This window comes from Sus scrofa, chromosome 2 (assembly GCF_054392235.1).
Source record: "Sus scrofa isolate SSC_HxYL_T2T_F1_AM1 chromosome 2, Sscrofa_HxYL_maternal_Yorkshire_Landrace_v2.0, whole genome shotgun sequence".
Taxonomy (NCBI): Eukaryota; Metazoa; Chordata; class Mammalia; order Artiodactyla; family Suidae; genus Sus; species Sus scrofa.
In genome coordinates, this window is record NC_139384.1 from 6,419,566 (window position 1) to 6,444,464 (window position 24,899).

At 53.9% G+C, this 24,899-nt stretch overlaps 2 protein-coding genes across 3 annotated transcripts; both read left to right on the forward strand.

Moving 5' to 3' along the window:
• The first annotated feature begins 151 nt into the window (after positions 1–151).
• C2H11orf68 (chromosome 2 C11orf68 homolog) lies at positions 152–2,389 on the forward strand. Of its 2 annotated transcripts, none has more exons than XM_003122554.5 (2): positions 152–301; positions 991–2,389. In XM_003122554.5, the coding sequence occupies exons 1-2, from the start codon at positions 183–185 to the stop codon at positions 1,745–1,747; spliced, it is 876 nt and encodes a 291-aa protein (XP_003122602.3). In that variant the 5' UTR covers positions 152–182; the 3' UTR covers positions 1,748–2,389. The 2 variants fall into 2 exon arrangements, with proteins under 2 accessions (XP_003122602.3, XP_005660734.2); XM_005660677.4 differs by lacking the exon at positions 152–301 and adding an exon at positions 356–698.
• Positions 2,390–18,266: 15,877 nt separating this feature from the next.
• FOSL1 (FOS like 1, AP-1 transcription factor subunit) lies at positions 18,267–24,303 on the forward strand. Its single transcript, XM_003122519.4, has 4 exons — positions 18,267–18,609; positions 20,590–20,787; positions 22,705–22,812; positions 23,224–24,303. The coding sequence occupies exons 1-4, from the start codon at positions 18,520–18,522 to the stop codon at positions 23,641–23,643; spliced, it is 816 nt and encodes a 271-aa protein (XP_003122567.2). The 5' UTR covers positions 18,267–18,519; the 3' UTR covers positions 23,644–24,303.
• Positions 24,304–24,899: the final 596 nt, after the last annotated feature.

Consider the following 24,899-nt stretch of genomic DNA (forward strand, 5'->3'; position numbering starts at 1 on the left):
CCCGCCCCCAAGACCTGAAGAGCGAACGTTAGCTCCGCCCCCCGCAGGCCCGCCCCGCCTCGCGTTCCCAATGGCCCCGCCCCCGGGGTCAGCACCGCCCCGACGGCCCTGCCCCTTCCCCCCGGTCCCGCCCTATGCTGCGCTTGTCTATAAAGTTGTTGTTGAGGCGGCGGGGCAATAAGATGGCGGCGGCGGCTGCAGCCGTGGCGGGGGCGGGGCGCGGCGGCGGCGGCGCGGAGCCCCGGCAGGAGCGGAGCCGGGCCCGGGGCTGGGCCGGCGCCGAGCGCAGCGAAGGCCGGAGGTGACGCCCGGGCGGCGGGAGGGGGCAGGGCGGGGCGGGGCAGGGGCGCTGCTCGGGCCGTGAGCACTAATGGCGGCGGGCGCGGCGGGCGCGGCGGGGCGGGAGGCTGGCCCTCCCGCAGGCTCTAACAAGCCTGGGTTCGAGTCCGGGCTCGGCCCGTTGGCCTCGGATTGGTCACTGCCCTCTCTGGCCTGCATGTCTTCGTCTTTAAGTAGGCGGGATAACGCCCGCCTGGAGGCCTGGCCCTGTGGGGCCTGTCGGGGTGCCTCGTTCCATTACACCCCAGCGCCCGGGAGACCCGCCTGCCTTGGCAGCGTGGGGGGCCGTAGCTGGGCCGGCGGCCCCCACACCCGAGTTCACTTTTCGGCCCTTTCACGCACTGCAGGTGTGACCTTGGGTAAGCCCCCTCCTCTGTGAGCTTCAGTTTCCTACTCTGTAGGTCAAGGATAGTAGTGATAATAGTAACAGCATTTATGTAGTTCTTGTTCCACCTCCTAGTATTTAATTCTCTACAGCTGTTTGAGACGGGAGCAGCTGTTCTTCATTGTACAGATGAGGCAACTGAGGCACAGAGACATTAAGTTTTGCCCAAGGCCGCAGGGATTAGTTCAGTGCCTGGCACCTACGTGCTCAGGCCCAGGAAGCTGGATCTGTCCTGGACCTGCCCTAACTTGGTTCCCACCCGGCAGGATGGAACCAGGCGAGGAGCTGGAGGACGAAGATTCTCCAGGTGGTCATGAAGATGGCTTCACTGCTGAGCACCTGGCCGCAGAGGCCATGGCAGCTGACATGGACCCCTGGCTGGTGTTTGATGCCCGAACCACACCTGCCACGGAGCTGGATGCCTGGTTGGCCAAGTACCCACCATCCCAGGTTACCCGCTATGGGGACCCTGGCTCTCCCAACTCTGAGCCCGTGGGCTGGATTGCAGCATATGGGCAGGGCTATGTCCCCAACTCAGGCGACGTGCAGGGCCTGCAGGCAGCCTGGGAGGCTCTGCAGACCAGCGGGCGCCCCGTCACACCAGGTACCCTGCGCCAGCTGGCCATCACCCACCACGTGCTCTCGGGCAAATGGCTGATACACCTGGCACCTGGCTTCAAGCTGGATCACGCCTGGGCTGGCATTGCTCGAGCCGTGGTCGAGGGCCGGCTTCAGGTAGCCAAGGTGAGCCCACGGGCCAAGGAGGGTGGGCGGCAGGTCATCTGTGTTTATACGGACGACTTCACGGACCGCTTGGGTGTACTGGAGGCAGATGCCGCCATCCGCGCAGCAGGCATTAAGTGTCTGCTCACCTACAAGCCTGACGTCTACACCTACCTGGGTATCTACCGGGCCAACCGCTGGCACCTCTGCCCCACTCTCTATGAGAGCCGTTTCCAGCTGGGAGGCAGCGCCCGTGGCTCCCGGGTGCTGGACCGCGCCAACAACGTGGAGCTGACCTAGTGGGACCAAATGGAAGAGACCACCCACTGCCTCCCCTGCGGGGGACGGATCCTCTCGTCTTCCCCCTCCTCGTCCCACGGAGGCCAAGCCCCCCAGCTCTGAGGACTAGGTTACTCGGAAACTGCCTGCATCTTCGGTCCCTTTGAACTTTGGTCCTGTGTTCAGGGCTGACTCGAGTCCTCACTGGCTGGAGGCTCTGGCTCCCTGAGGGCCGGACCCTCAGCCTCTCTTTGCCGCTGCTCCCCCCTGTCGTCCAGGACCACGGGCTGGGTGCAGACGCCAGGAGGAGAGCCTGCCTTGGCTGCTCCCTCCCCTGGCTCTTCCCTCCTCCTGCATCCTCCCCTTCTCTCCCTCCCTCACAAGAGAGACAGCCTCGTGCTTCCATCCCTCTCCCTGGAGCCTTCACGGTCTAGGGGCAGAGGCCCCCGCAGGCCTGAGCATGCCATTTTGTTGGGGACGGGTGATTGTTCCCACTCAGCACCTGGCAGAGAGAGGGGGCCAGGGCCATGGACATGGGGCCTGCCCCTCCCTGCCACCTCAGAGCCCCTACCACCTTCCCTCTTTCTTTGGCTACCTTATCATGTGCCTGCTTCTGGCATTTCAATAAAACCCAACCTGGGTCTGTGTCTTGAGTGTTTAAAATGCTGTGCTAGTGGTTTCCTGCTTTGGTCGCTGGAGAGAGGCAGGGCCAGCAGAAACTGTGCCTGGGCCCCATAATTGCCCCCAGCAGTAAGAGAGGTCTCACAGCCAAGGCTGGGTACCTCTCTGAGAGCTTCTGCAAAGCCAGCTCTGTGTCCCTTCCATTCCCAGAATCAGAATCCATTTGGGGGTAATCTCAGTGATTACCCATAAATCCAAGGGCTTGGCCCAGCAGCTCTGAGGAACTGTGCCCACTGGGCGTATTTGTGTCTGTTAGAGAAAGGTACCCTTTTGGTCCTGACAGTTTTAGGCCAGAGCATATGGTCTGGTGGGCAGAGGATGGGTTGGGTTTCTGCTGCCTAAGCTGGATATCCTTGTGCAGTGAACAACCTGCACAACCGTAAGTAGCCCTGGAAGTCCTTCGTTTACACTCACCTCTTGCACTACCCTGAACATCACAGAGGCCACTAGACTGTTTGCAAAGCACTTCATGGGGATTATTTCATTCTCGCGACCTGACAGGAGATTTTGACCCAATTTATGGTCAAGAAAATGGAGCCCAAGAGGAGAAGGGCGTTCCCTCAGGGTTATGCAGTGAGCTGGGCAGGGCAGAGTTAGAACTTGCACCCCAGTCCTCCTTGGGCAGAGTGTGGTCCCTGGCCTCACCTACAATTAGCCCTTCACAGCCCAGCAGCCACGCTCACTCACGTGACCTCACAGGCCCACACCACTCAGCTGAGGCTGCTATGGCTTCTGGCTCCCAGCCCCCAGCCCCAGCCCTGGCTTTGGCCTTGATTGGAGGCCAGGGTGTCTGGCAGGGAGCCCCTTGGGCTGCTGCTCTCGTGCTGTGCAGGCGCTGACTCAGCCTCCAGCAGCCTCATCAAATTGGAATGTGGGACAGGGGAGCGGAGATGCCACTAGGCTGACTGGGTGGAAGTGGGTGAGTCACAAGATGCTGGCTTGGCCCCCTCCCCAGCTTCCTCCCCACCCGGAGCTTCCCCAGAGCTGAGTCCCCCTCAGCCCAATCCTGGGAAGTCCCCAGAGTTGGGTGGTTGAGTTGGAGCCTGGTGCCCTGCTCTCCTCAGACTGTCCGTGCCTTGCACTTGACCAAAGATGCCCAAGTGGTGTCAGCACCAGCTGGCTCTCCTTCCATAACCAAGCATCTCGCATACTCTATCCTCCCAAGGCTCTGCCTTAGCCCCTCCCTTGCAACGTGCCTCCTCTGCCCCATTCTCCCCGCCACTCCCCCCTCCCTCCCTGACAGCCAGCTGTCCTGCAGAGTGGCCTGTGTCCCTCGGGGCTACTCAGAACCCTCTGTGGCTCCCACAGCCTGCAGCTTAAAATTCATTCTCCTGAGTCACCATGGCCTAACACCCCCTAACTGTCCCAGCTTCTCTCGGGCGCCCCTTTCTGAACGCGCTTTCCCTGCTGGAACCAACTGGTGCTCCCCTCACCCCACCCCCAGTGGCACGCAGTCCTGGGCCTCAGCTCTTCTGCGTGAACACTTGCCTTGCGGTGAGGACGCAGCAGCTACTTATGTAATCACTGGACTGAGGGCTATCTCCCGCTGGCCCCTAAGCCATGTGCCCGGACCGTGTGCCCAGTGAAGACAGAACAATGTGTAGGCCTCAGCTCTATCCCCAGAGAGCCTAGCACGGGTTGTGGCCAGAGCAGCCTTTGCAGAAACGATTGAATGAATGAGCCACTCCAATCCAGCCCCTGTCAGCGGCTCTGGCCTCATCTCTCCTCTACTCCTTGCTTCACTACTTCTTGTTCCAGAATCATGTGTCGCCTGTGGTTTTTCTGGCATACCCGCTGGCCTTTCTCACTTTTGCGCCTGTTTTCACACTGTGGGGTCCACCTGGTACGAATGACCCTTACCTGCTACCTGCCTTCCTGGCTGACTCCAGAGGGCAGGTGTCATCCGCTCAGAGGTTTCCCCTCCACCATCCATCCATGCCCCAGGCTCCTGCAATGCCCAGCACCCTGTGGCACTCTCATCTGTGTGTCTGGGGCCCCTCAAGGACGGTGGCCACGCTTTATCCCCCAGGGTGTCCTCAGCATCCAGCCCAGCCTAAGTGCCAAGTGAATTGAAGGAATGAGTGATTGACTCCAAATCACCCTCTGCCTCTCAGCCTCTGTTCCCTCCTGTGAATGAGGAGATCCAGACACTTGCTAACCGTTTCCCTACAGGAGCTCAGCTAGGCCTCAGCTGGCTCTAATATCACCATTTTGCCGAAGAGGAAACGGAAGCCCAGAGAGGTCTGGTAATTGGTTCAAGGCTACAAAGGGGAAGAGCCAAGATTTGAATCCAGGGGTTCTTGTCATGACGCAGTGGAAACGAATCTGACTAGGAACCTTGAGGTTGTGGGTTCAATCCCTGGCCTCAGAGGGTGAAGGATCCGGCGTTGCCATGAGCTGTGGTGTAGGTCACAGACATGGCTCCATCTGGCATGGTTGTGGCTGTGGTGTAGGCCGGGAGCTGTAGCTCCGATTGGACCCCTGGCCTGGGAACCTTCATATGCCATGGGTGTGGCCCTCCAAAAAAAAAAGGACAAAAGACAAAAAAAAAAAAAAAAAAAGATTTGAATCCTGATCCTCCAACTCCAGAGAACCCAATGCGCTGTTGAGCTTCCTGCCCCCCCATAGGAAAGTCCTGTGGGGGCCGGGGGCTTTAGGCCCAGCAAGGACTTAGGATCCGACTTGTAAAGCACACAGTTTCAGGCCTCAGAAGCCCCTGAGAGGCTGGGCCAAGATTAAGACTCCCATTTTCCTGATGGAGAAACAGGCCCGGAGAGTATGGGGACTAAGCCTATTGGCAGGAAGGATCTCCCAGACCTTCTGTGGGGACGACTCCCCTGCCGGGTCAAGGGCTCCGGCTCAGGCTGGCAGGAGATTCTGTCCTGTTTGGCTGACCTGTTCCCAGGCAGGGAGTCAGGAAGCAGCCCAGACCTAAGGTGGGCTAAAGGCTGGGAAAATGTGGACAAGCCCCTGTGCTCTGCTCCCTTTTATAAAACCACAGGAGGATGACTGAGCAGGAAAAAAGAGGACACCCCCATGCCACCTACTTCCCCTCACACACACTGCGAACCCCTAGCCCCGAGGGAGGAGGCTCCAGAGGGGCTGGCCGGCGAGTGGGGACACTCTCTGCCGGACCCCCGGTTCCAGGAGGGCTAGGGGCTGAACTGGGGAGGACAGGAAACCGCTGAGTCTGGAGAAAGCTTCAGCCAGAGCTTTGGTGAGGTTTTGGGGATTTTCCCAGCAGGGCAACTGCACCCCACTCCGCCCACTGGGAGGGGCGCTGGCAGGGACGGGGCTCAGGTCACACAGCTGATTCATCCGAGGAGGGAAACTCCCCACTCTCTGACGTGCATCCCCCCCACACTGAGGGGTAGCCCGAGGGCACCCAGCCCAGAAACCCACCAAAGCCATCTTCTCTGGCTTAGTGGCCACCCAGCCGTGCTTCCAACCCCCCTAGTCTGGACAGAGGGATAGAGGTGGGCACCGTGTCAGGGTCTTGAGGGACCAAGAGCAGAGACTGGAACCAGAGCGACCGCTGAACCTGGGGCACCCCTGGCATCCTCCCTTCACCCATTTTTCAGATGGGAAAACTGAGGCTCCAAGAGCAAGCGGAACCATGCACACAGACGCACTGTGCCCCGGGCACAGCTCTAAGCAGTTTGTCCTCATGAACTCGCTTTGGTCTTCACAGCATTCATTTTCCTGGGGAGTAAACTGAGGCAGAAAGAGGTTGAGTAACTTGGCCATGGTCAAGGCTGGAAACGGAGGCTCTTCACAGCTCCCACGCGTACCTGTACACGCCCGGGGGAGGGCGCTCCCTCCCTGGCCCTGAGCAGCTCTGGCCCCAAGGGGCAGAGGCCTCCCTGGGGTGAAGACTGAAGTGGTTTCAGGTCCCAACTCAGCCCCCTGGGAACCCTAGTGGGCAGGCAGGCCACCCACGGGGCCCTGAAGGGAGAAAGCTGGCTCCTGCAGGAAAAGAAAAAAATCAGTTGAACCCGCAGAGGCCAGGAGAGGGCAGCGAAGCCTTCCCGCCAAAATCTCCCTCTGGAGGGCTTTGACTCCTTTCCAAACCCCAAGACTTTCCTCCCAAGTCAGAGCCTCCCTTTCCTGTCTGCCTACTCCCCTCCCTGACACCACACACACACACACACACACACACAGACACAGACACACGCGCGCGCGCACGTACACACACTCATGCGTGCACGTACACACAGGCACACACATGCACATGAGAGGCCAGCCTCCAGGCCCCTGGCCCTCAGCGAGCCGGGCTGGCCCTGCACCCTCTGCCCTGGGCCAGGGGCGCGCTGGGTGTTGGAGCAGAGCTGAGAGTGTGGCTGTGTGGAGTGGAGCCAAGGATCCCACGCAGACAAGCTCGGCTCCATCTGGCTCCCCCTCAGAGGCAGATGACTCACCCCCTCGCCCCCCATGACTCAGTTTACATGGGTGCCCAGAGGTCCTCCCAGCGAGGGTGGGGCTGTGTGTTAGCCCAGCCCAGGCTCGCCAGCCTTTCATGCCAGGATGAGTTTCATCTCCCTCCTGGCCCTCAGCAAGAGCTGGCACCCGGTGCCCAGGCTTGGGGAGAAGCCTCAGGTCTGGGAGGGCAGGGGGAGCCCAAGAACTGAGAGACAGGCGCCAACATCCCTAGGCCTGGGTCTGCAGAGGAAGGAACCTAAGGGGCCAGGCTGGGTGGGCGGAGCCATCCTGGGCACTTACGGCAGAGCCCTCTCTGCCCTCGTTCAGGGGAATGGTCTACACGGCCCGAAACATAGCAGCAGAAAACTCACCCATGTGTGTTGCTCTCCTACTGGACCAGCCCTGTGCTGTGGCTTGGTGGTAATGAACCTGACTACTGTCCAAGAGGACGCAGGTTCGATTCCTGTCCCCACGCAGTGGGTTAAGGATCTGGCGTTGCCATGAGCTGTGGTGTAAGTCGCAGATGCAGCTCGGATCTGGCATTTGCTATGGCCGTGTCGTAGGCCGGCAGCTGCAGCTCCAATTTGACCCCTAGCCCGGGTAGGAACTTCCATATGCCAAGGGTGTGGTCCTTAAAAAAAAAGTTAAGACAAGAGTTCCCTGGTGGCTCATTGGGTTAAGGGTCTGGCATTGTGACTGCTGTGGCTTGGGTTGCTGCTGTGGTATGGGCTTGATTCCTGGCCTGGGAACTTTCATAAGCTACAGGTGCAGCCAAAAAAAAAAAAAAAAAAAAAAAAAGAGAAGTTAAGACAATGGCCCAGGTCACACAGGATCAAACCCATAACGCTGAGAGAGGGAAGCCAGACAGGAAAGAGCCCACACTGTGTGATTCTACTGATGTGAAAATCTAGACGAGACGAAACTGATCTATGGTGACTTAAAATGTTGTATTAGGGGTTCCCACTGTGGCTCAGCAGAAAGCGAATCTGATTAGCATCCACGAGGACACAGGTTCCATCCCTGGCCTTGTTCAGTGGGTTAAGGAGCCGGCATTGCCATGAGGTGTGGTTTAGGTCACAGATGTGACTCAGATCTGGTGTTGGTGTGGCTGTGGTGTAGGCTGGTGACTGCAGCTCTGATTTGATCCCTAGCCTGGGAACCTCCATATGCCACAGGTGCAGACCTAAAAAAAAAAATGTTGTATTAGTTTCAGGTGTCCAGCAAAGTTATGCATATACATAGCCATTATTTTTTTCCCATTTAGGTTCTTATAAACTTTTGTGTGTGTGTGGAGGACACAGAGGACACGATTATCCTCCATCGTGCTCCATCACAAGTGACTAGATATAGTTCCCCGTGCTGTACAGCAGGATCTCATTGCCTATCCATTCCAAAGGCAATAGTTTGCATCTATTAACCCCAAATTCCCAGTCCATCCCACTCCCTCCCTTCCCTCTTGGCAACCACAAGTCTGTTCTCTGAGTCCGATTTTCTTTTCTGTGGAAAGGTTCATTTGTGCCATATATTAGACTCCAGATATAAGTGATATCATATAGTATTGTCTTTCTCTTTCTGACTTCACTTAGTATGAGAGTCTCTAGTTCCATCCATGTTGCTGCAAACGGCATTATTTAGTTCTTTTTTATGGCTGAGTAGTATTCCATTGTGTATATATACCACATCTTCTTAATCCATTCATCTGTGATGGACATTTAGGTTGTTTCCATGTCTTGGCTATTGTGAATAGTGCCGCAATGAACATGCAGGTGCATGTGTCTTTTTCCAGGAAAGTTTTGTCCAGATATATGCCCATGAATGGGTTGCTGGGTCGTATGGTAGTTCTATATTTAGTTTTCTGAGGAACCTCCATCCTGTTTTCCATAGTGGTTGTACCAGCTTACATTCCCACCAACAGGGCAGGAGGGTTCCCTTTTCTCTGCACCCTCTCCAGAATCTGTTATTTGTAGACTTATTATTGGTGGCCATTCTGATGGTGTGAGGTGGTACCTCATTGTAGTTTCAATTTGCATTTCTCTAATGATCAGTGGTGTTGAGCATTTTTTCATGTGCTTCTTGGCCATCCGTTTATCATTTTTGGAGAAATGTCTGTTCAGGTCTTTTGCCCATTTTTCAATTGAGTTGTTGGCTTTTTTGCTATTGAGTTGTATGTTTGTATATAGAGAGAGATTAAGCCCTTGTCAGTTTCATTATTTGAAACTATTTTCTCCCATTCTGTAAGTTGTCTTTTTTTTTTTTTAATGGTTTCCTTTGCTGTGCAAAAGCTTGTCAGTTTGATTAGTTCCCATTGGTTTATTTTTGCTTTTATTTCTGATGCTTTGGGGGACTGACCTGAGAAAACATTTGTAAGGCTGATGTCAGAGATTTAGCAGCACATTTTAAATTTCATTTACTTGTTTATTTGTTTGTTTGTTTATTGTCTTTTCAGGGCTGCACCTGTGGCATATGGAAGTTCTCAGGCTAGAGGTCAAATGGGAGCCACAGCTGCCAGCCTACACCACAGCCTCAGCCACACCAGATCTGAGTCATATTTGAGACCTACGCCACAGCTTGTGGCAATGCTGGATACTTAAGCCACTGAGCAAAGCCAGGAATCAAACCCTCATCCTCATGGATACTAGTCGGGTTGAGTCACAACAGGAACTCCTATTTATTTTTATTTTTATTTTTTATTTCTTTTGGCCGAGCGTATGGAAGTTCTCAAGCCAGGGATCAAACCCACACCCTCGCAGAGACAACATTGGCTCCTTAGCGTGCTGAGCCACAACAGGAACTCCAGCACATTTTTATAATGTAATTTTTTTCTTTTTTTCTTTTTAGGGCCACACGTATGGCACATGGAAGTTCCCAGGCTAGGGTTCGAATCAGCTGCCCGCCTACACCATAGCCACAGCCATACCAGATCTGAACCGTGCCTGTGACCTACGCCACGGCTTGAGGCAATGCTAGATCCTTAACCCACTGAGCGAGGCCAGGGATCTGACTCGCATCCCCATGGCTACTAGTCAGGTTTGTTACAGCTGAGCCACAATGGGAACGCCAAAAATTTTTTTAATGTAAAATATATCTCAAAGTTCGCCAGTGGCTCAGTGGGTTAAGGATCTGGCATTATCACTGCAGTGGTCCATGTCACTGCTGGGGTGTGGGTTCCATCCCTGGCCCAAGAAGACCTGCATGCTGCTGGTGTGCCCCACCCACCCAAATAAATGAAATTAAATAAAGTATACCTCAATGAAGTAGGGTTGTTTTTTTTCCCGCTTTTTAGGGCCAGACCCACAGCATATGGAGGTTCCCAGCCTAGGGGTCCAATCAGAGCTACAGCTGCCAGCCTACACACAACTTGAAGCATGTTTAAAAAAAAAAATTATTTGGGCTGCACCTGTGACATGCAGAAGTTCTGAGGTCAGGGATCTAACCCTCACCATAGCAGTAATCAAAGCCACAGCAATACAGGCCTGTTCCTTAGCCTTCTGAGCCACCAGGGAACTCCTAGTAGGTTGTTGTTTTTTTAATGAGGCTGATTATGTATACTCAGTGGAAGGATTTCCAAGACAGAAGAAAACAAAAAAGCAAGAAATAAAACAGAGTGTAGAGCAGGTTAACTTCTGTGTTAAAAAAAATACACAAGAGACTAAAACAGAGAGGGAGGTTTCTCACTTTACACCCTCGTGTGGCTTCTGGATCTTGGGGCACATAAATGCTGAAAAAGAAATGCAATGAAAAATTTTAAAACATGAGGCCAAATGAAAAATAAAAATAATTCTTTAAAAGAATTTCTTCTCTTTCACACAGTATATATTTGTGTAAGTATCCCCCAAGCAAAAATCTTTAAAAATTACTCTGAGCAAATTTAAAAAATGTAATAGCCTGGAGTTCCTGTTATGGCTCACTGAGTTAAAGACTCAACATTGTCACTTTGAGGATGTGGGTTCAATCCCCAGGCTCCATACATGGGTTAAGGATCCAGTGTCGCCCTGAGCGGTGGTACAGGTTGAAGATGTGGCTTGGATCTGGCATTGCTGTGGCTATGGTGTAGGCCTTCAGCTCTGGCTCTGATTTGACCCCTAGCCTGGGAACTTCCATATGCTGCAGGTGCGGCCGTAAAAAGAAAAAGAAATTGTAATAGCCTTCAGAGTGCTATGGGATTCTTTTTTTTTTTTGTCTTTTTAGGGCTGCACCCATGGCATATGGAGGTTCCCAGGCTAGGGGTTGAATTAGAGCTGTAGCTGCCAGCCTACACCACAGCCACAGCCATGCTGGATCCTTAACCCACTGAGCGAGGCAGGGATCGAACCTGCATCCTCAGGAATGATCCTAGTCAGAGTCACTTCTGCTGAGCCACGATGGGAACTCCTGGGACTCTATTACACAAAATATTTAACCTAGGTTGAGGACTCATGGAAGACCTCCTGAGGAAGTGGTGGGGACACAGCCCTGCAGGAGGAGAGAGTTGGCCACCCTGGTAGAGGGAACAGCCTATGCCAAAGTGAGAAGCTCGGTTCAGCAGTGAGCCTGGAGCAAAGAGAGTACCTGGGTGCTAATAAAAGAGGAGCCTAGGAGGTGGCCCATGCCTGGAAGGGCCTGGAATGCCATATTAAGGATTCTGGCTGCTCTCCAGAGCCAACTAACAAGGCAGTGAGGAACTCAGGCTCTGGAGACTGACTGCTTAGGTTCAAATCCTGGCTCCACCATTTCCTTGCTCTCTCTGTGTGTGTGTGTGTGTGTGTGTGTGTGTGTGTGTGTGTGTGTGTGTTGGCTGCCCATGTGGCATGCAGAAGTTCATGGGGCCAGAGATCTAACCTGCGCCCGCAGCAGCCTGAGCCAGAGCAGTGACAACTGATCCCTAACCCACGGAGCCATCAGGGAACTCCATTGCTGTGTGGCTTTTAGCAAGTAGCCTAATTTCTCTGTGCCTCCATCCCCTAATCTAGAAAATGGGCATAACATTATTATCTGCCTCTGCCGGGTTGCTGTGGGAATTAATGAGTTACTTTGAATGGTGTCTGGTTCATAAGGTTTTTGACAGGCACGTGAGCCACAAGTGTGATCCTCTCTGCCCTCCAAGCCCCCCAGTCAACATGAACCCTAAAAGAACACAGAGTGTGCCAGTCACCCCGACCCCACCCATTTCCAGAGCTTAGACCCTCCTGTGTAGCAATTTGAAATGTGCCATGGTGCTCGGGAGGGTACAAGTCTGAGGGCGAAATGGTCAGAACTGTAAAAGATTCTTCTACGAATATTTTTAGGATTTTTAAAATCCCTCAGGCTGCTGGGTGGGAGGTGGAGGGGGGTGAACAAGCTGGAGGCTGTGGCGCAAGTCCAGGACAGAGGGGATGGGGCCAGGACCAAGGGAAAGAAACCTTTGTTGAAGCAAACTGAGGAGTTCCCGCTGTGGTGCAATGGGATCAGCAGGGTCTCTGGAGCCCCGGGTCACAGGTTCAATCCAATCCCCGGGCCGGGCACAGCAGGTTAAGGATCCAGTGCTGCCCCAACTCTGGCTCAGGTCACAACTGTGGCTGGGATCTGATCCCTGGCCCGGGAACTCCATAGGCCTTGGGCAGCCAAAAAAAAAGGGGAACTGAAATGTCGCCTCCAGATGTGGGAAGACTGGAACTCTGACCCATCGCTGGGGGATATAAGACGGCACAACCAGTTTGGAGAACTGTTGGCAAGAATCAAAGCCAAGAGCCCCCGCTGTGGCTCAGCAGTAACAAACCCAACTAGTATCCATGAGGAGGTGGGTTCGATCCCTGGCCTTGCTCAGTGGGTTAAGGATCCAGTGTTGCCGTGAGCTGCGGTGTGGGTCGCAGATGCAGCTTGGATCTGGCGTGGCTGTGGCTGTGGTGTAGGCTGGCAGCTGTAGCTCCGATTCGACCCCTAGCCTGAGAATTTCCATGTGCAACTGCGGCCCTAAAAAGAAAAAAAAAAAAAAAAGAATAAGAATCAAAGCCAGACATAGGGGTCCTCTACAGCCTGTGATTCCACCCCCAGGTACATAGCAAAGAGAAGTGAGTGCAATTGGCCACTAAAGGACCTGTCAAGAATGCTCACAGCAGAGTTCCCATCGTGGCACAGCGGAAACAAATCCAACTAGGAACCATGAGGCGGGGGGTGTGATCCCTGGCCCCACTGGGTGGGTTAAGGAGCCGGTGTTGCCATGAGCTGTAGTGTATGTCACAGACGTAGCTCGGATCTGGCATTGGTGCGGCTGTGGTATAGGCTGGCAGCTGTAGCTCCGATTAGACCCCCAGCCTGGGAACCGCCATATGCCTTGATGTGGCTCTAAAAAGAAAAAAAAAAAAAAAGAGAGAGAGAGATGCTCACCACAGGAAATTCCTGTCGTGGCTCCGCAGAAACAAATCTGACTAGTATCCATGAGGACGCAGGTTCGATCCCTGGCCTCGCTCAGTGGGTTAAGGATCCCAGCATTGCCGTAAGCTGTGGTGTAGGTTGCAGATGTGGCTCGGATCTGGCGTGGCTATGGTTGTGGCGTTGGCCATCAGCTACAGCTCCGATTTGACCCCTAGCCTGGGATGCTCCATATGCCACAGGTGCCTAAAAAAAAAAAAAAAGATAGTTCACAGCAGCCTCATTCATAAACTTGGAGAAACCCAAATATCCTCAGCAGGAGAATGGAGCCAGGATCGTGGGGTATTTGTGCAGTGGAATGCTGCTCGGTAGTGGGAAAGACCAAGCCACTGCTTCACCCCACGAGGTGGATGATCGCTCAGCCTTGCTGAGTAAAAGAAGCCAGGCCCAAGAGAGCAGGGGCTGTATGGTTCCATTTATACGACGTTTAAGAACAGGCAAAACTGATCTGTGACGATACAGGTCAGAACAGCAGTACCTGTGGGTGGGGGATGGTGACGGGGAGGTGGTACAGCAGGCTGTGAGCTGTTGGAAACATCCTACACCTTGATCAGAGTGGTAGCTGCATGCATTTACATACATGTAAAAAAATCACTGGGCTGAACACGTTGGATGAGTGCACTTTACTCTACGTGTGTTAAACTTCGAATTTTGTCAACAACCTAAACATAAGCCTCAAAATTATAAAACTACGAGAAGAAAACATAAGGGTGACTTGTTCATGACCTCAAATTTAGCAATGGATTCTTAGCTTGGACCGTGGGAACGTGAGCAACAAAGGAAGCGATCATCCACCTCGAGGGGCGAAGCAGTGGCTTGGTCTTTCCCATCACTGAGCAAAAAAACTGATACATTGGAATTCATAAAAGTTATAAAAATGTGCGTCAAAGGACATTATGAAAAATGTGCAAAGACAACGTACAGGTGGCAGGAGATATTTGCTAACACATATATCTGTTCATTGGGAGTTCCTGTCATGGCTCAGGAGGTTAAGGACCCGACTTTGTCTCTATGAGGATGTGGTATGATTCTCAGTGGGTTAAGGATCTGGCATTGCTGGAAGCTACAGCATAGGTTGCAGATGCGGCTCAGATCCGCTGCAGCTCTGACTCGGCCCCTGGCTGGGGACCTGCCATATGCTGCTGGTGCAGCCATAAAATGGGAAAAAAATACACACACACACCCATAAATGGCCATTGAACATTTGAAAAGATATTCATTGGTCATTAAGGAACATGACTGGCTATTAAGGAAATGCAGCTCAGGGCTCAAGAATATACTGCTTCACCTTTCTGGGATGTATTTTTTAAATGGAAAATAATCTGTGTTGGCCAGGAGGTAGAGAAATTAGAACCCTCAGGCACTTCTGGTAGGAAGATACAATGATACAAGCACTTTGTCAAACAGTCTAGCAGTTTCTCACAAGGTTAAACAGAGTTACCATATGACCCAGAAATACCACTGTTAGGTATATACCCATGATAAATGGAAACATGTCCACACAAAAGTCCATAGAAGCATTATTCATAATAGCCAAAAAGTAGAAACAATATCCAATATCCACCAACTGATGAATAAATCAATGGTGGTATATCCATACAGTAGAATATTATTCAGCCATGAAAAGGAACAATGTGTTGATACATGCTACAGCATTGATGAGCCTGGAAAATATTATGCTAAGTAAAACAAACTAGATACAAAAGGTCACAAATTGTATAATTCCATTTAAATGAAGTGTCCTGATTAGGCAAATCTACAGAGATAGAAAGCAGAGTTGTGGTTACCAAGGGATGGGAAGAGGGGCAAATTGGAAGTGATTACTTAATGAGTTTGGAGTGTTTTTCTGGGATGATTTAAAAGTTTTGAAACTAGAGAGAAGTGGTCGTTGCACCACATTATGAAAGCACAAAATTCCATTGAAATGTCCACTTTAAAATGGCTAGTTGGGAGTTCCTGTTGTGGCTCAGTGGTAACGAAACCAACTAGTATCCATGAGGACTCAGATTTGGTCCCTGGCCTCGCTCAATGGGTTAAGGATCCGGCGTTGCCGTGAGCTGTGGTGTTGGTCTCAGACACAGTTCGGATCTGGCATTGCTGTAACTGTGACATAGATTGGCGGCTGCAGCTCCGATTGGACCCCTAGCCTGGGAACTTTCACATGCTACACATGTGGTCCTAAAAAGAAAAGAAAAAAAAAAAAAAAAAGACTAGTAGTACGTTATGTGAATTTCACCTCATTGTAAACATAAATCAACTTCAATGTAAATAGTGAATGGAAACTGAAAAACTTAAACACCACCTCCAACTGACAGACTCTGCTGAGTGCAAACCACACTTATCCACCGTGTCCTTTTGCCTCAATGCAGCCCTGAGAGGTGGAGACTGTCTGGGCTCAGAGAGGGAAAGGGATTGAGCTAGGCTCACACAGCTGCCAAGGGACAGTGCCTGGGTCTCTCAGACCTCCTGGCCCCAGACTCCCCACATCACTGTGGCCCCCTGGGATTCTTGCCTGGCCTCCCTGGGTGAGAGCCGGTGAGGTCAGGGGCCAGGAACGTTGCTGAAGCCACGAAATGGGAGTTAGTGACTGAGGAGCTTGGAATGTGCTGCCTCTGAAAGGACGTCCTTGTGGCTCCACCGACGGTTAGAGCAGGAAGGGACTTTCAGACTCCTGTAATCACACACACACACACACACACACACACACACTCTTGAGATCTGAGCCCCTAATCTGTCACTGTCCCAGACTGCCTGGGGAGCAGTGCAGGGTGGTGTTTCTGGGACCGGCAGAGGGATGCAGTCAAGGCTGACCTGTGTTAGGCCACCACCTGGCTGCCTCTGTCACCCTGACCTGTCCTGCTTGGGCTCAGCCGAGGAGTTCAGATCTCAGTGTGTGTGTGTGTGTGTGTGTGTGTGTGCACATGTGTGTTGTATGACTGCCTTAGCAAGTGATCAGAGCCCCCGCACTCCCACCCGAGGCTTTTTATCAACATAGGTATTTATCTTTGCTATTGTCATATGCTGCACGAAGCACATGGCATTTTATACGTATTCTCCAACAATCCCGAGATGTTGTCATCATCATATAGTTATATACAATGATGATTAGGGCTTCACTTTACAGAGGAGGCTCTGAGACCTCTGAGGCCTCACCTAGGTCACACTGCTGGTGAGCAGCCTGGTAGAATTCAAAGCCAGCTCTCAGACTTGTCTGATTCCCGCACATATGTTCCTTTCCATGAGTCACACTGCCTCAAAAAAATCTCTCTCTCTTTCCATCTCTCCCTCTCCCTCTCTCTCTCACACACCCACCCACACCCACCCACCCACACCCACACACCTGTATATTTCTCATTCTCATTCTGGTAAACATTGGTTTCTTTTCTCTTTAGAAAATGACAAGCATCAAGTAGAATAAGGGCAAGGGAGAGGCACCAGGCTGGCAACCACCTTCTGAGCGTACATCACTTTACAGCTTACAAAGCACTTTCACATGTGTGACCTCATTGAATCCCACAGCAGCCCCATGAGGTCAGCGGGAGGCTCAATTATTGCCACTGGGGCCAGGACTCAGAAGGAGGGTGACCTGCCCAGGGTAAGAGATAGAAAATGGTAACTCTGGGACTGCAAGCCCCAGGCCAGGCTGGCCTCTTGGCTCTAAGTCCTGAACGCATCTACAGACCTTGGCCTCTGTCCCCAAGGACAGCAGCCCAGGATCCCACCTTCCTGAAATCCTCCTTCCCTGAGGTCAAAGCTGGAACTGATCAAAAGGAGGTACCAGTGGAAAGCAGGAGCGTCCAGCTCTCTCTCAAGTGACCCTGGCGGCTCCTTACTTCATCTGGGCCTCAGTTTCCTCATCTGTAGAATGGGAAGAGACAGAGAAGCAGCTTTGGGGCGGTCCTCTCAGCACCAACATGTATGAAAAGCTGTCTGTGAGAGCTTTGAAATCGCTTGCCCAAACCTGGGCTGGGAGCTCCCACAGCCCTGATTTGGCAACCTGCTTCGGCCACTTGCTTAGTGATCTTGGGCCCTTCATTTCCACATCTCTCAGCCTCACTTCCCCCATCTGTAAAATGGGGACGATAATGGCACCTACCTCGAAGCACTGCTGGTCTTCGGCTGTTGACATTTGTCCCTGGCCTCACATTCATACAGACTTTTGATGTAATCTCCAAACAAGGCTAGTGACCACACAGTCCTGGAAGAGTAGTTACAGTATTTAAAGAAAATGATGTTTATCAGACCACAGGACAAGTGCCCCACTGCAGGCTTTCACTGCTTACAGAGGTTCTGAATGAAAACTTGTCCTGACTCCTGAAATTACCCTGCGAGTAGGGCAATTACATTGCATAGTATTTGGGGATAGTTCAAAGCATTATCATGTCATTGTAAACATTTAAAATATACATTTTTGGAGTTCTCTGGTGGCTCAACAGGTTGATGATCTGGCACTGTCACTGCTGTGGCTTGGGGCGCTGCTGTGGTGAGGGTGCCATCCCTGGCCTGGCAACTTCTGCATACCAACGGGCACAGCCAAATAAGTGTGTGTGTGTGTGTGTGTGTGTATCTACCACTTTTGTAATCCTGGTTTGTCATTCACTTTTTAGTAAACCTGAACCTTAAGACAACGCCAGTGAAAGGGCTTCACACCACAGACTTGGATGGCGGTAGCACGGTTCCTGGCATGAAATAAGCACCCAGTAAATAATGATAATGATGATAATAATAATGCTATCACATTTGTAACCCATTTTACAGTTTCCAGACCCCTTTCATTCCAACCTCCCACGCGCGGCCAGGGCGCTGTGTGATTATTTCGTCCCATTTTACGGATGCAAACACTGAGGGCTCTGGGATCTGGTGGCGGGATCTAGGTCTGCGCAGGTGGAGGGCGAGGCGAGGCGGGGCGGGGCTGGGCGGGGCGCAGGTGCCTCCGTCGGCGGGGGAATCCTTCGCTCCACCTGGGCGCGGCGAGGAAATTGCACCATGTATGGGCAGCTACGTCAGAGGAGGCGGACCTGCCGCTGTCGCAGGGGGACGTCAAGTCCGCCCTTTTTCCCCACCAAAAAGCGGCTAGCCGGCTGTAGGAGGCGACGAAAAGTTCAGGGCGGACTGGCAAAAGGCGGTGCGATTGCAGAGGTGGAGCCCCGAGGTGACCAGCGCCGCTGAGGAACGCCCCCCCCGCCCCAGTGGAAGTGGTTCAGCCCGAGGACTTTTCATTCATAAAAAGAAAAGACTCCGCGAGGAGCGAGTGAGTCAGAACCAGAGCCGCCGACACGGACCCCACAGAGCAGCCAGCCCAGGGCATGTTCCGAGACTTCGGGGAACCGGGACCGAGCTCCGGGGCCGGAGGTGCGTACGGCGGCCCGGCGCAGCCCCCGGTGACAGGCCAGCAGGTGAGAGGAACCCTACGCCCAGTGTCCCCAGGTGGACAGCGCCTGAGACGGTGCGGGCCGCTCCAGCACAATCCGGACCGGGGCCGGGAACCGCAGGAGGGAGTGGGGCTCGGAGGGGTGGCAGCGGATCCTGCCCATTCTCGGTTGTCCAAGGGCTCTTTTCCCCCCACAGCCCAGTGGGACGCGCGCGGCGGGGGGGGAACGAAGATCTGCGAACGTCCCCTCTGTGGCTCGCGCTCTTTCCCCCTCTCTCTGCGGTCTCTCCGTCCCTCCGTCTCTGTTACCGTCTTTCCTTCCTCCTGTCCACCGCCGATTTCTTTGTCCCATCTGCGTCCGAAGGGGACCCCTTGTCCGGGATGAGTTCTAGTCCCGGCAGAATCAAAGAGAACTAAATTTCCAAGAGCCGGAGTCTGAGCTGCGGCCGAGATGTCCCCTCGCACAGAGAGGATCTACCGGCGGGCTGGACCCGGCAGACTGGGAATCCTGGGCGGTCTGTCTGTGATCATCCCGGCGCCCGCCCGTTTGTCTGTCCCTCCCCATCCCGTCGCCAGATCCTTATCATCATCTCGGCGCAGTGGAGCCTGGTGGGCTCCGGGAGACCGGCTCTTGACCCTTTTACGGGATGCGGCCGGCAGAGACCGTGAGGTGCAGGGAGACGTGCGCGGGGTCAGGCTGCGGGCAAGTCCCGCGCCCCCGGCTCTCGGCACCAAACGGCGCCCGCTGCCGGCAGGGGGGAACCTGGGAGGCTGCAGGTGCCCATTTCCTGTCGAGGGGCCGTGAGCACGTGTCGCTAGGGGAGGGAAGGAGCGGCGTCCGTTCCGCCGAGTCACGGCAGCCGAGTCACGGTGGCTGACTCACGCGGGGCGCCCCTCCCTTCCTGGCCCGGAGGGGCCCGGGCCTGGACAACCTCGGGAGCTGGAGATGCCGCCGGCGGTACCTTGGCCCGAAACTGGGGTCACTGGGCCATTGGGCCCGCAGCACTAAGCCGGGGACACTGCTGTCCTGACTTGTCTGGGCTTGTGGGGCGCTTCCCGGACGACTGGGCGCCCACACCCAGGGCTTGAATCTAGTTCTTTTTCCAAACAGTAAGCCCCCATCTCAACCCATTCCTCTCGTTTCTGGCTGGAAGGGAATTGTGGCAGGTGATATCTGGAGCACATACTGTGCAGCTCTGCCTGGTGCCGGGCAGTTTCCGCCTCATTTATCTTAACTCCTAGAATCTAAGACCCCACTGATACTAAAACCCATCATTATTTTGTAGCACAAAAATTGTTTTCAAGTTGCCAATTGAACTATGAGAGCTGCTATTCAGAGCCACTAAAGGGTACTTCTTAGCATCATTGAAATGCTGTAATCCCTCCCTGTGACAATATTAAAAACGAGGAGACTGAGGCACACTGAGATTAAATAATTTGCCCAGAGAGCCAGTAAATGGCTGAGTTAAGATCAAAGCCGGGATAGCCTGAACCCAGAGCAGTGGTCCTTGTCCACACTTACCAGGCTCTCTCACACACATCCTCTCACCTGATTCTCACAATCACCCTTGAAGCCAGAAGCTGTCACTCTCCTCTTCATGCCGATGAGACTCAGGCTGCGTGCAAGAGTGGGCAAGGGCCTGGCTTCCTGGGCACAAACCTGCTTCCCACTTACTGGCTGTGCGTCTATGGAGAACTGTTTTCCTGTCTGAAAATGAAGATACTGTTGTGTAAATTATATGAGTCAGGATTAGCAAAGTCGTTGGGCCAGTGCCTGGAATTCACACTTTCTTAGCTCCGATGGGAGAAATGGAGGCCCCAGAGGTTGTGTGACCTGCCTAAAGTCACACAGTTCATAAGCAGGGATGCCTGCCAAGCTGCGCCCTCTCTGGTCTCTCAGAACCAGCAGCTGCCTTGAGGGTGGGCAGCAGTGTGACTTCCGCCCCCTGGAAGCCCCTCCGTCCCCACAGACCTCATCCCTAGTCCTCTGTGTCTTATCCCTCAGAAGTTCCACCTCGTGCCAAGCATCAACGCTGTGAGTGGCAGCCAGGAGCTGCAGTGGATGGTACAGCCTCACTTCCTGGGACCCAGCAGCTACCCCAGGCCTCTGGCGTACCCCCAGTACAGTCCCCCACAACCCCGGCCGGGAGTCATCCGGGCTCTGGGGCCAACTCCGGCAGTGCGTCGCCGGCACTGTGAACAGGTAAGGAGCAGAGGCATTTGCACAGGTTCCTGTGCCCGCAGGGGTGCTGAGGTGAAAAAGATAAGCTCTTGCTGAAAAGCAGAACACAGGCTTAGAAGGAGGGTGGGGAGAATAGGTCCACTGGTGACTACTGGCCAAGGCAGAAAGTGATAAGAGCCCCTGGGGAGACCCAGAAGGCAAAGTGGTCACTGGTGGATCAGGGAAAACTTCCTGGAGGTGGAGGCATATTAGCTGAGAAAGATAGGTGGGATTTGCATAGAGAGATTTGCATGTCCCTTCCAGGTAGAGGGGATGGCAGGAGCAGGAATGGAGGTGGAGGAGTTCCCGTCATGGCGCAGCGGAAACAAATCCGACTAGTATCCATGAGGATGAGGGTTCAATTCCTGGCCTCACCCAGTGGGTCAGGGATCCAGCATTGCTGTGGCTGTGGTGTAGGCTGGCAGCTGCAGCTCAGATTCACCCCCTAGCCTGGGAACCACCATATGCCACAGGTGTGGCCCTGAAGCACCAAAAAAAAAAAAAAAAAAAGGCTTGGAGGTGGAAGGGAGAATGTATAAGATGGAAAGTCGTGTGGACAGTGGAGGGTGGCCTGAGCTGTCTGTGGAGCTGGGGAGAGAAGGGGAAGGAGAGAGTTCCCTTCAGCTACTCTCTGGGGTACGGTTTCCCTGTCTCATTTGATCCTCGCAAAAACCCTCTTGGGAATGGACGCTGGCTTCCCCTTTTGACAGCCAAGGAAATGAAGGCACAAAGAGGTGGTCACTTGCCTAAGATCTCAGAAGCAGTGAGTGATGAGACCGGTCTGTCCAATTCTAAGATCATATCTTCACCATCAAACCTCTCTGTCTCACCCGAAGCTAAGAGAAGGCTTGAGGCTGAGAGACCTGGGACCTCTTGCCTCCCCAGCCAGGGTTCCTGCCGGCACACTGCTAATAAAGTCCTTACCAGAATAAACGAGAGCTAGAGGGTCGTTATGGGAGTGGCTCCTCTCGCCTCTCCCCAGGGGCCTTTTGGTATATGAGGCTGTAGTGGGGTGAGGGCTGCACATTAAAGAGCTGGCTCTGCCTGCGACAGGGGAGAGGATGGAGAGGAGGTCAGGATCCTGAGAAAGATGTGCAAGGGTCAGGGGAGGCTTACCCAGAACCAGAATGGCTTGCCTTTGTGACAACTGGAAGGGGGGACCAGAGGCAGGCTCCTGGACTTCCCTCCATGTCCAGAGGGTGGCCCTTTGATTCTGGGTAGTCCCAGACTGGAGCTGTGAGCTGTGAGTGGGGTCCTTTAGGGGGAGGTGGTCTCCATTAGCTGATCTCTTCTAATAGAGTGAGTGCTTTTTAATTTCTGCTCTGGAATCACAAACAAGTTATGTGTCTTTCCTTGTATGAAAAGTTGGGTTAAGAATCTGTGTAAAGCACTTAGCTGGCACATAGTAGATTCCCAACATATAACTGTACTTAGCAGCTCTCATTAGCTCCTCCTAGTGCTTACACAGCCCTTGAGAAAGAGGAGACTTGGTTATCAAGAGACTGAAAAGAATGAAGGTCTTTTGAGAAGGAGTGGCCCGGTCCCAGAGGCTCAGAGGAGGAAAGGCCACTTCTGGCTGCGGAAAGAAAGAAGGCTTCCAGGAAGGGGGAAGGGGGGGTGTGTGACTGGGTGGGCATCTTCATTGAGTCCTCGGAGAGGAGGGTTAAGGTTTGTGGAGCAACAGGGAAGGACATTCCCGAGAGGAATCATAGGAGGTAAAAACTGGGTGCGAGGAGGAAATGTGACTAGTCCAACCTTAGTAAAGCGGGGAACCGGATAGGGAGCGGTGGTCCCTAAAGGGCAGGTTCGGGTCGCCCCTGCACTACCTGCGCTCCGCCAGAGTCCTATCCCTGGGCCAGCGCACAGAGCCCGCACCTCACTGTTCTCTCTACCCCCCAGATCAGCCCCGAGGAGGAGGAACGCCGTCGAGTGAGGCGCGAGCGGAACAAGCTAGCCGCCGCCAAGTGCAGGAACCGAAGGAAAGAACTGACCGACTTCCTGCAGTCGGTGAGCACCGGCGAGTGAGGAGGGTGCCCAGGTCCCGACCCACCCAACCTCCGAGGCCCCTACGTTCCCAAGAGCCCCGCGGGGCTGCAGGGGGCACCGGCTTACGAGGTCCCCTCCCCCCAGCTCCCTGTCGGAGGGGCACTCTAACGAGGAAAAAGTGATTAAAAATTCGTTGCAGCGCGTCTCACTCTCAACAGAGTAGAGCTGGAGCTGAGCCGGACAACATCCTTAGAAGATGCCCCGGGCCTGATGGGAAACATGCCCATTTTCCTCCCGAGGGCTCATGGGAATTGTAGTCCAGATTCGCTGGAGACTCCCCACCCCCGCCCCAACCTCCCAACCACTAGCGCCGCGGGAGGCTCCGCGGTATTCAGCCCTCATCTTCTTGACTCTTCTCCTGATCCTCCCCAGGAGACCGACAAACTGGAGGACGAGAAAGCCGGGCTGCAGCGAGAGATTGAGGAGCTGCAGAAGCAGAAGGAGCGCCTGGAGCTGGTGCTGGAAGCCCACCGGCCCATCTGCAAAATCCCAGAAGGGGCCAGGGAGAGCGACACCAGCGGCACAGGCGGTACCAGTGGCACCAGCAGCCCGCCAGACCCTTCCCGCCCTGTGCCTTGTATCTCCCTTTCCCCTGGGCCTGTGCTTGAACCGGAAGCATTGCACACTCCCACGCTCATGACCACACCCTCCCTGACTCCTTTCACCCCCAGTCTGGTCTTCACCTACCCCAGCACCCCGGAGCCCTGTGCCTCAGCCCATCGTAGGAGTAGCAGCAGCAGTGGGGACCCCTCTTCTGACCCCCTTGGCTCCCCAACCCTCCTGGCCTTATGAGACACTCCGGCCCCCCTCCCTCCGGGTGCCACACTAACCAACATCTCCCTGCCCATTGGTACAGCTGGCCTGGACCATATCTTACATCCAACCCCATCAGGTTCTTCTCCATCCCTTCAGATGAGACTGAGCATATTTTGCATATTTTGTAGAGCTAGCCTGGGGCACCAAAGCTGCCCACTTTTTCTCTAGAGCTGGCCTCTCTAGCACAATTTGCACAAAATCTGAGACAAAATATTTCCTGTTTGTTCAAGAAAAGCTTGAGCAGCTCCCAAGAGACTTTGGAGATCCTCAGAGGTCCTCTGGAGTCCTGAACCCCTGCAGACCACCCCTACAGTCTTCATCACCCTCTTCCTATGATCCACCCAACCCTACCGCCAACAGATGATACTCCACCAGCCTAAAACACTAACTCACCCAGCCCCACTGCCAGCAGCACCAGGTTCCTGAACCAAGACTCTCTGCCAGCCCCTCATAAGTGGAAGGGGTCAGGAGGGTGCCAGAGGCTTCTGTGATGAGCTGTCTTGTGCCCCCAGCTCTGAGAAGACTTTAGCTCCAGGGAATCCAAGCATCCATAGCAAGAGCAGCTGCTATTTATTTTCCTAAAGAGAGTATTTTTATACAAACCTGCTAAAATGGAATAAAAGCCTTGAAGCTCTGGCCTGCTCTCATTGGACCCAGAGGCTAAAGGGAGAACCTTTGGAGCCAGAAGCCCTAGGCTCCCATCAGAGCTCCTCCAACTCACTATATGACCTTGGAGAAATTATTCACTATTTCGGGACCTCGATTTTCTTATCTGACAAATGAGGCTGCATCTGTTCTGCCTATCTCCAGGACTGAAAGGAGGAAGAGAAAAGCTGTGGGTTGCCAAGCCAAGAGGATTATCATCTTCCTCCTGGTGGGGGCCCGCAGTGCTCCTGCTGTGCCACAGGCTGCTAAGCCCCTTCCAGCCTCAGGGGAGGCCGGCTGAGTGGGTTTTAGGCCCCCAACACCTGCTTCCTGCCCCATTGTCTTGGACAGGAAGGAGCTGGGAAGGGAGCCGGAGCCACTTCAGGGACCGGATCACAGCCTGTCTTGGAGCCTGATGGGGGTGGGGGGTGGGCGGTGGTTTACCAGGGTCCCACATCCCGTCCCAGGATTGAGGTACTGGGGAGTCAGCCACCTTAGTTCTGCAGTCCCTCCGGATGGGAACGGTACCCCATCACCAAGTCCCCGCCCTCCTCCCAACGCCGGCGAGTCCCAAACAGACGCTGGCC